The following is a 13,061-nucleotide window of genomic DNA, read 5'->3' on the forward strand; positions in this document are numbered from 1 at the left end:
TTTTTGAGTCCTTTCTGGATTCGAAAAACGAAGTTTAGCATTCACTTCTGGAAGAACTGTTTGCATTCGAGCGCATTCATGAGTATCTAATTTAGTTTCAGAATCAAAGTAAAGAAAACATTCATCACATAAGTGAATTTTAGATTTGTGCTTCGTAAGTTGCTTGTGGACAAGCTTTCCAAAATTTTTGATCAAAACAAAATGACTCTTGTTTTGTTTAGTTATTATTTAATATTTTACTTACTCTTTCCTTTAATTAATTAAAATAATAGAAACAAATATCTGACAGCAATGTTTTTAAATTCAGATTTTGGTTTCTATATCTGGTTTTTGGATTCTGATTTCAGTACTTATTTTTTCATTACTGCAATTGCTGTAAGGACTGTAAAGACAATAATAAAATAAAATTTTAGCGATAACCTCTTATTTTTTGTATCTTATGCGAAATCAAATTAGAAAAAAATATCTGAATGTTAATATTTGAATTCAGATTTTGATTGCTATATCAGATTTTAGAATTTGATTTCAGCACTTAGTTTTTCATTACTGCAATTGCTGCAAGGAAAGACAATCAAAATAATAAAATAAAATTTTAATAATAACTTCTAACTTTTTGTTTCTAATGCGAGATGAAAATACGAAAGAAATATATATCTGAATGTCAATATTTAAATTCAGATTTTGGTTTCTATATCTGGTTTTTGGATTCTGATTTCAGTACTTATTTTTTCATTACTGCAATTGCTGCAAGGAAAGACAATCAAAATAATAAAATAAAATTTTAATAATAACTTCTAACTTTTTGTTTCTAATGCGAGATGAAAATTTGAAAGAAATATATATCTGAATGTCAATATTTAAATTCAGATTTTGGTTTCTATATCTGGTTTTTGGATTCTGATTTCAGTACTTATTTTTTCATTACTGCAATTGCTGTAAGGAAAGACACATTGATTATTGCCTTTTGATTATAAGCCTGCTTAATAGATTATAGGTCAAACAGCGCAATCAAAAATATGATATTTAAATAATAATTAAACCTGTAAAGTCATAGGAAGTACGTTTATTATTTTATATATTAATAAAACAATTTTCAGTAAGCGTTATACGGATATAAAATAGGCTGAATAGCCGAATATTCTTCCTTCGCTGCTGTAACTAATTTAGTTACAGCCTGCCATGTTCCACTATCACCTTCCACAGCTGACTTGTATGTTATGAGCGCGCGTTTCCATCTATCGGTGCCCAGCGTCGCAGCTTCACGCGTATTGTATACACGCAGCTCTATGTAGTACTCTCCATTCTTCGTGGGATCCGCCCTTTGCAATGTGTAGCCCGTTCCCACCCGTCGGGAGAAAAAACTTCGCAAAGCCGTCGCTCTTATGGGCTCGCCTTCCTCCTGAAATCAATAAAGAAATAATGAATATCACATGATTTCAATAAACTAAACCGCTCATAAGGCTTTTTTTTAATATTTTTGATAATATAAAAAACGGTTTGTACAGGAAAAAAGCAAAAAAGAAAGTAACTCAAAATTGTACTCATATTTCCAGTTATAAAACACAAATATTATGAGTTGATGTATCATACCTACTTACATAACATTGAAAATTATTAGCCTTACCTCTGAATCTAGAATTGCTCTTTTTTTCTTAATAATTTTCGAAGGCTCGGGCTCAGAGTCAGAGTCCGATTGTATCGACTTTTTTGGCTTTTGCTTGGCCTTCTCAGCTCGAGTCGTCTTCTTACTCGATTTTCTAGTTTTCTTAACTACTGTGCTTTCGTTATCGGAGTCAAAAGGGTTTCCGCTTACAGTCGACCTGAAGTAAAAGACAAATTAAATTAAGTAAGTATGACATATTATTCGCAGGTAACTCCTACATCCTGGTACAAAATAAATCCTAATATATAATAAAGTGTGGATGTTTGGATGTTTTGATGTTTGTCACTCAATCGCGCAAAAAAAACGAATTTGGATGAAATTTGGAATGGAGATAGATTATACCCTGGATTAACTCATAGGCTACTTTTTATCCCGGAAAAATCAAAGATTTCCCGCGGGATTTTGAAAAATTTAAATCCATGCGGGTGAAGTTGCGGGCATCAGCTAGTACGTAATATATGTAAGAGCCAAATATAAATATCCACTTAATACTTAAAAAATGATAACTATTATTTAAATGAATAATATTTATTACCTATTATATAATTACTTTATCGAATTCACGAAGAGGTAGGTACTATATAAAAAAGACACGTACATACTTACAGGGTTTTTGGTGCACTAGTCACTTCAACTGAAAATAATAGACTTAATGTCCAATGTAGCTCCTGCATCGCTTTTTATATTATGAAATCATAAACCCGCATTCACATTAGTACTTTAGTAAAAATTGAGTATTATTTTCGTGAACTCATATTGATATATCGTTCTTATGAATGCTCTGGATAAAGACTAAAATCCATTAAATGAGAATTGACAATTATGTTTATACCTTTACTTTCCTAATATGGGGGGTGGTGCCAATCCGTCGCGGCTACCCGAGACGAAATTCTTTTATGGAAGTTGCATTCTTTAACCATAGGTGACAGGATTCTTTTTATAATGGTTTTCTGTGTTTATAGTAGTGGGAACCGAAAACCTTTGAGCTTTCTAACTTTAAAATATTTTTGGTTTCTTTCCATTTTTTTTAATGAATGGTTATTAAAAACCCAAATCTTTTATTCAAAAATAGGTCAGATTTACACTTTAGATTGTCACTTGTAGGGTTTGTATGATATAGTAGTGATAATTAATAACATAAAGCTAAAAACTAAAACTAACTACCGGTTTTCATATAACTAGGTATATTCAATAACTGTATAAAACGTCAACCACTCATAAGCATAACATTACTAGACCGAAAAAGTTTTGATTGTATGCCTTTACTATATGCATATAAGATAAAACCGGTCAAGTGCGAGTCAGGCTCGCGCAGCGAGGGTTCCGTACTACAGTCGTATTCTTCAACATTTTGTACGATAAATCAAAAACTATGATGCATAAAAATAAATAAAATCTGTTTTAGAATGCACAAGTGAAACCCTGTCATATAATACCCCACTTAATATATTTATCTTACTTTGGAAATTGAAAACACTAATTATTAGTTCATGACCACGATTTAATTTTTGTGTGATGTAACCACAAATTCACGATTTCCAGATTTTTCCCCTTATGTCTGCTATTAGACCTACCTTCCTGCCAAATTTCTTGATTCTAAGTCAACAGGAAGTACCCACTCTGTAGTTTTCGTGACAGACAGGCAGACAAACAGACAGACAACAAAGTGATCCTATAAGGGTTCCTTTCTTTCCTTCCTCCTCCTTTCCTCCTTCCTTCCTTCATTTTCCCTTCCTTTTGAGGTACGGAATCCTAAAAAGTATTACTTGGGTACCTATTTTTAAGAGAATTGTGGTATATATAACATAAAAAAATAAAAAAATAAGCATTAACAGACAAGACGCTAATCTTTAGCAACGTAAATTATAGCTATCTGCAAAAAAAATCCAATTATAACAATAACCTACTTACTTTACTATGTGTACAGATATGTCATTTCATCCTGAATACCCAAGTTATGCTACTCAAAGCATGCGCTTGAATAGTTTTAAAACTTGGCCTCAAGATTTAATTCAAACCCCTGAAGAAATGGCGAGTGCCGGGTTTTTTTATACAGGAATAATTAATGATAATGTAATTTGTTATTTCTGTGGAGGCAAGCTTAAGGACTGGAGTCGTGAGGATCTGCCATGGTCTGAACACGCTCGATGGTTTCAGTTCTGTCCCTATGTGTTACTTATGAAGGGTAAAGAATATGTGCAAAGTGTTATTAACGAGTCATTCGAAATACGTGAAAACCGGGAAACGTGTACTAACAATAATATTATTATGTGTAAAAACCGATGTCAATAAACCTGTTAAATATGTGAAAGAAGAGTCGAGACTTTCCTGCAAAATTTGTCTTGTCGAAGAAGTAAGGGTCGCTTATAGACCATGTGGTCATGCCATAACGTGCACAAAGTGTGCTCTATCTTTAAACAATATGTTATGTCCAATATGTAGAACAGAAATCGTTAATGTGATTAGAATTTATTTCTCATGACTTTAAAACAGTAAGCAGTTCTGTTAAAAATCAGCCGATGTATTTACACACTTTGAGTTTGCATCGACAGAACTTACACTGTAAATCTAAAAAAATAATCTCATTAGAATTGATCAAATCGATCGGGCATACAATATCATATCAAAGTAAACATATCGGATGCATTGTATACTTAGCTCTATTGTATGTTTCGAGCATCTGACTAAACGTCGAATCAGATCACCGAATGTGAATCCGATGCGCTGTTTGCGCGGTGGACTAGCGCATGTGTAATGCGATCGGCTATTGCGATGATTTATAAAACACGATGAAAAAATGTGATTGGGGTTCTTGCATCAATCGAGCGAAGCGAGAGTGATGCAGGAGCCCTAATATCACCCTACTCGCAAACATGCGCCGCGCGAGTGTACGGACGTACTCCTCCACGGAGGGCGTCTTGAGGTCGCGGTGTATAACGTCGTTCCTCACGTACCTCGGAGCTTGGACGATTGTTCGCAGGCATTTGTTTTGCTGGACCTGTAGGCGGCGTCTCTGGTACTCGGAGCAAAGGGAGTACCAGGCTGGTGCCGCGTACGTCAATCGTGAGCGGACATAGGCTCCATAGATCCGGAGCTTGGTCTTCGGTGTGAGGCTCGAGGTGAGGACCTGGCGCAGCATCGACGTAGCCGCACATGCTTGATTAACGACGTGATTAACCATAGAGGTCATGTGCAAGCCAGAGTCGATGCGGCACCCCAAGTAGCGCACCGAAGTCTGCCACTCTATGTCCTGCCCCCGGAGACGGAGTTGACGGTACGGCTGCCGGGCGCCGAACAGGATGGCAGTCGTCTTCCCCACGTTGACTGCCATTCTCCATCTGTCCAGCCACTCCGGCAGCAGGTCCAGCAAACGTTGTAGACGATTGATGGCGACGATTTGGTGGTGCGACGACGCTAGATACGCGCTGTCATCGGCATATAGCGATAACAGCACGTCTTCCTCCCCCTCGCGCAGATGTTTGGCGAGGGTAGGGATGTCGTCCGTGTATACTGCGTATAGGCACGGGGATAGGCAGCTGCCCTGCGGTACTCCTGCAGGTATTGGGCGGGGCTGGGAGTCCTCGCCTTCTACGGACACTCGGAATGATCTGCCCTCCAGGAAGGATGCTACCAGCCGCACTATCGCAGGTGGTAGGTTGGTCGAGAGGAGCTTCGCCAGGAGGCCGGCATGCCACACTCGGTCGAAGGCCTTCTCGATATCGAGGAAGACTCCGACGGTGCAGTATCCTTTGTTCTTCTCGCTGGCGATAAAATTGAGTCCTCTCGCAAGCTGGAGCGTCGTAGAGTGGTAGCTGCGAAAGCCAAATTGTTCGGCCCGCGGTCGTAGGTGCGGGGCAAGCCTTCGCAGCAGTAGGCGCTCGAACAGCTTGGCAATGTGCGGCAGGAGGGTGATGGGTCTGTAGCTTCCTGGAAGGCGGCGGTCTTTTCCCGGTTTGGGGATGGTAATCACCTTCCCCAGTTTCCAAGTGTCCGGGAAATGGGCGGTGCGGAGAATGCCATTGAATAGTCTCGTGAGTGCGACGAGACCTCTTCTGGGCAGCTGCTGGATTGCGGCAATCGGGATTCTGTCGTAGCCTGGCGCCTTCCTTTTGGGGAGTCGGGAGACGGCCTTCCTCAGCTCTAACGGGGATATGAAATCGTCTCCCCGGAGCGGAGGGTTTTGGGACGACAGAAATTCCTCAATTTGGTCCTGGATCTCTGCGTGGTGCCTATACACGGCGTCGTCGTTGGCCGGTGGGTTGGGTGTGAACTGGGTCTCCATATACTCCGCCATGATCTCTGCGCGGTCTTTAGCGGAGTATCTTCGCCTACCCTGGCTGTCCAGCAGAGGGTAGACGGGTGAGTCGGTCCCGGTGAGCGTCTTGCACAGGTGGTAAAGCGTGGTCTCGGACTCGGACGCCGCGTCGATTGTCTTCTCCCAGTCTTCGTCTTCGCGTACTACGAGCGCGAGCGCCACCTCCTGTGCGAGACGGTTGAGATCACTCTTCACTCTCGGGCAGCGAGTCCGCGCCCATAGTTTGCGTAGGGCGCGCTTCTTCTCAAGCTTGTCCCGGAGTGAGCTCGGTAGTAGGTCTCTTTTCCTTGTAGGGGGTCTGGTTGTTGTGGCTTCGGTTTTGGCGTGCTGTATGGCCGATGTTATGGCGAATGCAGCCCGGTCGACGTCAGCTGGGGTCGTGATAGGTCCGGTGAGCTCAAACTCCGACAGCGCGGCCGCGTATTTCTCCCAATTTGTTTTTGTATTAGGCGGTCGCGGGATAGTGAAGTCGCGCTGGAGGTTGAGCGTGACCAATATGGGTAGGTGTTCAGTGTCGAGGTCATACATTGGCTCGACACTGATAGGGTGGTCCAGTCTGTGGTGTAGCACGATGTCCAACACATCTGGTTGGTGGTGATGGGCTGCAGGTATATTGGTCGGCGCGCCCGGTCCCAATACACCATAGTTGTGGCGCTCGCTGTCCTCGAGCAGCATCCTTCCGGCCGCGGAGTTGACGCGTGAGCCCCAAGCTTGGTGTTTCGCGTTTAGGTCCCCCACGACTAGTGTAGGCACTTACGACTCGAGGAGAGTGTGGACATCGGTACCGTGGAAAGGCTCGTTCGGCGGTCGGTAGGCGGCATAGATGTTAAGTTCCTTTTCGCCCGCTTGAACACGCACTCCCTGTGTGCGCAGAGATGTGTAGGGTGCGTGCTCGAGCTCCTCGTGTACTAGATCTCTCCGTACCAGGGCCGCTGTTCCTCTGTAGGCGTAGCCCCGGGGGGAGATCTCGTCGCGCCGGTACACGAAGTAATTGGGTACTCGGAGCTCTATGTGGTCCGCGAGCTTTGTTTCTCCCAGGAGGATGACATGTACGTCCTGCGACTGGGAGAGCTGCGTGAGCTCGCGGACGTGGCCTCTGATGCCGCCTGGATTCCAGTAAAGGATTCTCAGCCGGAATGGAGCCGAATGAGGGGTGTGAGGGCGGCCATTCCTGCTGCGATGGCCGCTGCGATTCCCTGGCCCTGCTGGTAGGTCGTTAGCCCGGTCATTAACGCCTCCATTACAACCCGGACTATGGCTAAAAAGTCCGGGTTGCTCTGTCCTTCCCCCTGGTTTATTTGTGTTGTAGGGGCGGGGGGCGGGGCTTGTGTTGGTCGGTGGGCGGAGTCTGTGCCTGGAACCGCCTGTACGGGTACAGGTCGGGAGGCCGTAATGGGTTCCTGCGCAGGTCCAGTAGCATCTCTCATTTGCCTCGGTTGAGGCGTTGAGGCGGCCGCGGGCTCAGCGCGCCTCGGTCGGGCGGTGCGGTTTCGCTTCCTCCTGCGCGGAAGCGGCTGGCCTCTCTCTATGGGTCGGTTGGCCGTCGCGGTCAGAGTGGTAGGACGAGTGTTGTCCTGGGCCATGGTAGCTCCAGTGGTCGGTGCTGCGGTAGGCGCGGACGATGCTGCGGTGGATGCGGGCGGTTCTTGAGCCTGGGGGGGTGGGGCCATTGCGGTGTTCTGTGCGGCAGTGGGAGGCGCTGCGGTCCCGCGCCGCGGCGGCTCTCGTCCCACAGGTGCGCGCGGGGGTGGCGGAGGCACAGCTATGCCTCTCCTCCTCGCTTCGCGCTTGTAATGACTGCATCTGCGGTCATTTGCGGCATGATTTTGGCCGCAGTTTGCGCAGATGGGCGGATCGTCTCGGGACCTTGTGCAGTCTCGGACGGGGTGGGGTCCGGCGCATCGGACGCACCGGAAGGGCCTGTGGCAGTTCACCGAATTGTGTGCGTACAATTGGCACCGGTGACACTGCGGCGGCTTGCTTCCTCCGCGCCAGGCCTCTATAGTTAATTGCGGCATGTAGAGGAGCTCGGTAGTGGCGTAAAGCTCCCGCAACTCTTCTTGTGTCATGTGGGCCAGCCGCACGTAGTACGTGCAGCCGTGCTTTCCCCGGGGCGGCGGGAGCGCTCTCGCCGCTTCGGCTGGGAAGCCGAGTGCGCGGAGCGCGGCGACCACCTCCTCCGTTGGCGTTTCAAGTGGTAGGCCCCGAATCGCCACCTTAGTGGGTATTTCGGCGGCCGGGCTGTAGCAGTGCCATGAAATGGCACTGTCTTGTGCGGCGGCCACTGTAAGGTGGCGCTGTACGGCACGGAATTCCTCCGCCGTCCTGGGAAGGAAGCGCACCCCGCGTCCTAGGGGGCGTGCGTTTGGCGCGTGCCCCAGCGCTCTGCTGATCGTTTCAAAGTGCCTCGTCCAGTTTGGGAGGCACTCCACGATAATGGGTGGATAGGCAGAGCGCGGCGAGGGCTGCTGTGGGTCGGTCGCTGTATCCTGAGCGGCGGTCGGCGGCGGCGGGTGTCGCTGCGCGGTCGATGTGGCAGTGGGCGGCGGTGTTCGCCTCGGTGATGCGGCAGTCGCGGCGTAGGATGTGCTGGGCTGCGGCGACGCCATCCGCACATCCTCTTCCGCGTTACTTGGAGATGCGAGTCCGGCATAGCTGGTCGAGTTTTTCGGCCAGCTGTCGGACCCTTGTTGGCCGTAGGACTGTGCCGAATGCGACATTTGCATTGGCACTTCGGATGTCGATAATTGTGAACCGACGCGTGTCGGTGGCGTGGGTGAGGTGCATTGTACGGCGACGGGGGCGGCAGGCTCTGCTAATGCGGTGCGCTCTGCGATCGGTGTGGGGGGCCTTTCCGTCGGCGGGGGGCTTGAGGTGTAGGCCGGTGGGGGGGGGAGTACCTCCTCCAATGATCGACTGTCCGTGCTCGATATGCTGGATGTCCGCGACGAGCAGGATGATTCGGATTTTCGAGACGGGCGGCCAGCAATGCTCAGCTTCACCCGTTTGTCCTCTTGATTGTCAGAAGATCCGGAGGATGACGTGGAGGGACGAGCGCGCTTGGCGATTTCATGACCGAGCGTAGGCTTAGCTACCCCGGACATGATGTGCCGCGGCTCATCGACCTCTTCTTCTTGGGGGTTTGGTGGTGGCGTAGGTCTTGAGGTTGACGCAACGGCTAGAGGTTGTCGTGATGAGACGACGACAGGGAACGGGGTGATCGTCTGATCAATTATATCCCGACGTACTACTGCACGTGGGATCCCCGTCCGTCCTCTTGCACGTGATTTGGTCCTTTGGTGCTTGGGATTGTCCGACATGGTCGGTGTTGCATTCGCTACCCTTAAACAGGGCGACGTGCTCTAACCGCTTGCGACCCAGCCGGGTGAGACCCCGAGGGGAGGCCCAGCTTAGGTGCCGCGTCCGGAGCAGCCGTCGACCCTGTTTGGTGTGGAGGGTTATGGCGTGCTGTTATGTATCCCAGCGGGTTCTTTCCTCAAGAAAGAAGCGCTGGGATGAATGCGATTATTGCCTCGGCTGGGTGCGATGCGTCCTCGCGCGTGTCGACCCGGCCGCTTCCTCAAGCCGCACGAGTGCGGCGAGTACAGCTGTCACCGGGGACCGCGGGGAGCAGGGTACGGAAAGACCGAGACTGAAACGCTATCTATGTCTGGGGGCTCAAGATCCCGGGATCGAGCACACACTGAGAACAATAGTGCACTGCACTATACAGACAAACAACACACACACTTAATCACTACTTGCTGGGTACTTCCACCAGGGGGCGCCACTGTTGTCGCAAACTGCACTGACATTCGGTCTCGAAGAGCCATGAATAAAACCCGTAGTTGGCAGAAGACATTTATTTGGTAAAATTCAATTTAATATACAGTACTGTTCGATCATAAGTAATAACTCGATGTAAAGTCAAACAGCGCCATCTAGTAAGTGAGAAGGTAGTTTTTTTTTACAATACTTTATCGTTCACAATTGGACACATGTAAAAAGTTATTTTTGACAAATCACGCAAAAAATCAAAGTGAGACCACAGGCGACAGACTCTCAAACATTTTTTTTTTTTTTTTTTACTTCATAAAACCGTATAACCGAACACTCTGAGTTCAAGCTTTTTAATTTAACACAGACTTAAATAACATTCATCCAGATTACAGAAATTTAGATAAAAATTGATTTATTTATCAGTTAAACCACCGACAGTTTGTAAAATAGTCTTCTAAAAGGTAAAGGTCGAGATGGCAATCTGGGTGGGAACGCCTCGCACACCCGAACACAGACAGACAGACAGACAACAAAGCGTTCCTATAAGGGTTCCGTTTTTCCTTTTGAGGTACGGAATCCTAAAAATCATGATTTTTAGGGTTCCTCGGCTTCGCCTCGGCCTTCCAATATAGATACTCGGCCATTAATCGCTTTATTTCAGGCCTGGAATGTAATGTACTATTGTGGTATTGATTCAATATACCTATCTAGTGTATGTCAAATCTGCACTGGGCCTACGTGGCGGACTATGGCCTTATCTCCTTCTGAGAGGGAAATCCGTGCTCGGTAGTGAGCCGTCTATGGGTTAGTCACGATATTTTTTAGCTAGATGACCGCGATGATCTCGTCAGTTTGGATTTAGGTTTTTAAAAAGACCTACTGTGGTAATTTTTGTTTTTCCAGGATAAAAAATAGCCTTTGCAAACCAAATTTCTTTAGATAGGCTAATACACCCGAGAGGGAGACCCGTGCTCCGTGGTAAGCCGGCGACGGGTTGACCATGATGGTGTATTTCTATTTTTTTTATTGCCGCTATAAGAAATAAATAATTAGTTTATTCATTTTAACAATATATTTAGACTTGTGATATTGTAGTAACGCCATCTACACGCTTTACTTTGAACTACTTCGCAACTTACTAGTACTATGAACCAGTGACTTTCTCAACATGGTTCTTAGACATGAAACTAGATGGCGTTGACATGTTATTAATTATATATTTGTCTTACAACGAAAAACACTTATTTTTAACTAACTGATGCCCGTGCTAGATTAGCCTCTGTTTATAGAGACAATAGAGTCAGGAATCAACCTACTGAGAGTCTAGACCTTAGTTCGTTATCAATAAGCTAGGGCGTGGTTGTAGGTAGGAGACAAAATAAAAGATTGTATAAGGAAATAAACTGTTTTATTCAGGGAAATACTCCCTCCAAATCAAAGTTTATCTTTACCATTACTTATTGCTTTATCATTAAATAATTTATTATTTCCTTTAAGAAAAATCTACCGCCAGTTCGTAAAATAGCATATTATCTACCGAGAGAAAGAACTGGCAAGAAAAAACTCGGTGGTGTCTATTTTGAAATACCAATTACACATTTGAACAATACATAAATCAACATACATAGTACAACAAAAGAAATATAAAATCAACAATTAATAAAATCTTAATTAAGTTTCGCCATGTAAGTACCATAGATTTGCCATTTATAATTCTGTTAATTGTTCTGTCACGTCTGTAGTATTTTTTCTATCATTTTGACGTGCCTCTGTTTACAAATAAAATGTCTATGGTTTAGAATTAATTCTTAAGCAAAATCTAAAGAGTTTAGTAGCAATTTCAAGAAATAAATAGCAACTCTAACCATTTATCTTATACCCGCGACTTTGTCCGCATAGATTTAGGTTTCAGAAGTCTCGTAGGAAATCTTTATTATTCTGGGATTGAAAGCCTATGTCTGTTTCCGGGATGCAAGGTATCCCTGAATAGTAGGTAGGTACCTACCTGGTTTTATAATAAAAATCACGAACTGTATCCTATGCGTGTGTGACACAGACTGCAATCTACAGACTACAATGTATAGTACGCTACAGGTTGATGTGGCCTGTGTGAATCGGGGAGGGAACGCTCCGCACACCCGCACAGTCCCCGCGCTAACCTGGTGCGGGCGGGCGCGGGTTTGCGGGGCGTCCCCACGCCTTCATAACTACTTATATTCTAATGATTTTACATTGGCACGGGGTTTACGCACATTTTGACACTTTCGAACATGCTTTAAACAAGTGCGAGTCAGGCTCGCGCAATGAGGGTTCCGTACTACATTCGTATTTTTTCGACATTTTGCACGATAATTCAAAAACTATGCGCTGGCCACGCCCCTTTCTTCGTAAACTTCGGCTATTAGTACATTATTTTTTGACACCTCTAGTGCGCAGGCGCAGCGAGCCGTTCAGTGCCGGCACACCGCCCAGCCCGCCATACAGTCGCACCGCGCGCTCGACCAGGTGAGCCCCACACCGCACCGCACACCGCACACCGCACACGAGGGTACTGTGGTGCGGCAGGTCTGCAGATCATGACGCCCGACGGCTCGATGGCGACGGCGCGGCCGTGGCGCCGGCGGGCGCGCAGGCCGCCTACGCCATACAGTCGCACCGCGCGCTCGACCAGGTGAGCCCCACACCGCACCGCACACCGCACACCGCACACGAGGGTACTGTGGTGCGGCAGGTCTGCAGATCATGACGCCCGACGGCTCGATGGCGACGGCGCGGCCGTGGCGCCGGCGGGCGCGCAGGCCGCCTACGCCATACAGTCGCACCGCGCGCTCGACCAGGTGAGCCCCACACCGCACCGCACACCGCACACCGCACACGAGGGTACTGTGGTGCGGCAGGTCTGCAGATCATGACGCCCGACGGCTCGATGGCGACGGCGCGGCCGTGGCGCCGGCGGGCGCGCAGGCCGCCTACGCCATACAGTCGCACCGCGCGCTCGACCAGGTGAGCCCCACACCGCACCGCACACCGCACACCGCACACGAGGGTACTGTGGTGCGGCAGGTCTGCAGATCATGACGCCCGACGGCTCGATGGCGACGGCGCGGCCGTGGCGCCGGCGGGCGCGCAGGCCGCCTACGCCATACAGTCGCACCGCGCGCTCGACCAGGTGAGCCCCACACCGCACCGCACACCGCACACCGCACACGAGGGTACTGTGGTGCGGCAGGTCTGCAGATCATGACGCCCGACGGCTCGATGGCGAAGGCGCGGCCGTGGCGCCGGCGGGCGCGCAGGCCGCCT

At 47.6% G+C, this 13,061-nt stretch overlaps 2 protein-coding genes across 2 annotated transcripts; both read right to left on the bottom strand.

Moving 5' to 3' along the window:
* Positions 1-1,050: 1,050 nt before the first annotated feature.
* On the bottom strand, positions 1,051-2,621 carry LOC117996060 (uncharacterized). Its single transcript, XM_069509243.1, has 3 exons — positions 2,270-2,621; positions 1,625-1,820; positions 1,051-1,399 (listed from the first exon to the last, which is right to left on the bottom strand). Exons 1-3 carry the CDS (start codon positions 2,335-2,337, stop codon positions 1,094-1,096), a joined length of 570 nt encoding a protein of 189 aa, XP_069365344.1. The 5' UTR covers positions 2,338-2,621; the 3' UTR covers positions 1,051-1,093.
* A 4,110-nt stretch (positions 2,622-6,731) lies between these two features.
* Positions 6,732-9,298, bottom strand: LOC117996056 (uncharacterized). Its single transcript, XM_034984059.1, has 2 exons — positions 7,180-9,298; positions 6,732-7,084 (listed from the first exon to the last, which is right to left on the bottom strand). Exons 1-2 carry the CDS (start codon positions 9,296-9,298, stop codon positions 6,732-6,734), a joined length of 2,472 nt encoding a protein of 823 aa, XP_034839950.1.
* Positions 9,299-13,061: the final 3,763 nt, after the last annotated feature.

Source organism: Maniola hyperantus, unplaced genomic scaffold, assembly GCF_902806685.2.
Source record: "Maniola hyperantus unplaced genomic scaffold, iAphHyp1.2, whole genome shotgun sequence".
NCBI lineage: Eukaryota > Metazoa > Arthropoda > Insecta > Lepidoptera > Nymphalidae > Maniola > Maniola hyperantus.

What these genes read in the sequence shown, in the direction of transcription:
- LOC117996060 (XM_069509243.1), bottom strand. Translation starts at nt 2,337, where the DNA reads ATGCAGGAGCTACATTGGACATTAAGTCTATTATTTTCAGTTGAAGTG. An exon ending in ACTAGTGCACCAAAAACCCT is followed by an intron (nt 1,821 to 2,269) that starts GTAAGTATGTAC and finishes CTTTTACTTCAG; the next exon opens with GTCGACTGTAAGCGGAAACC. An exon ending in GAGCAATTCTAGATTCAGAG is followed by an intron (nt 1,400 to 1,624) that starts GTAAGGCTAATA and finishes TATTGATTTCAG; the next exon opens with GAGGAAGGCGAGCCCATAAG.
- LOC117996056 (XM_034984059.1), bottom strand. Translation starts at nt 9,298, where the DNA reads ATGTCGGACAATCCCAAGCACCAAAGGACCAAATCACGTGCAAGAGGA. An exon ending in GCTAACGACCTACCAGCAGG is followed by an intron (nt 7,085 to 7,179) that starts GCCAGGGAATCG and finishes ACTGGAATCCAG; the next exon opens with GCGGCATCAGAGGCCACGTC.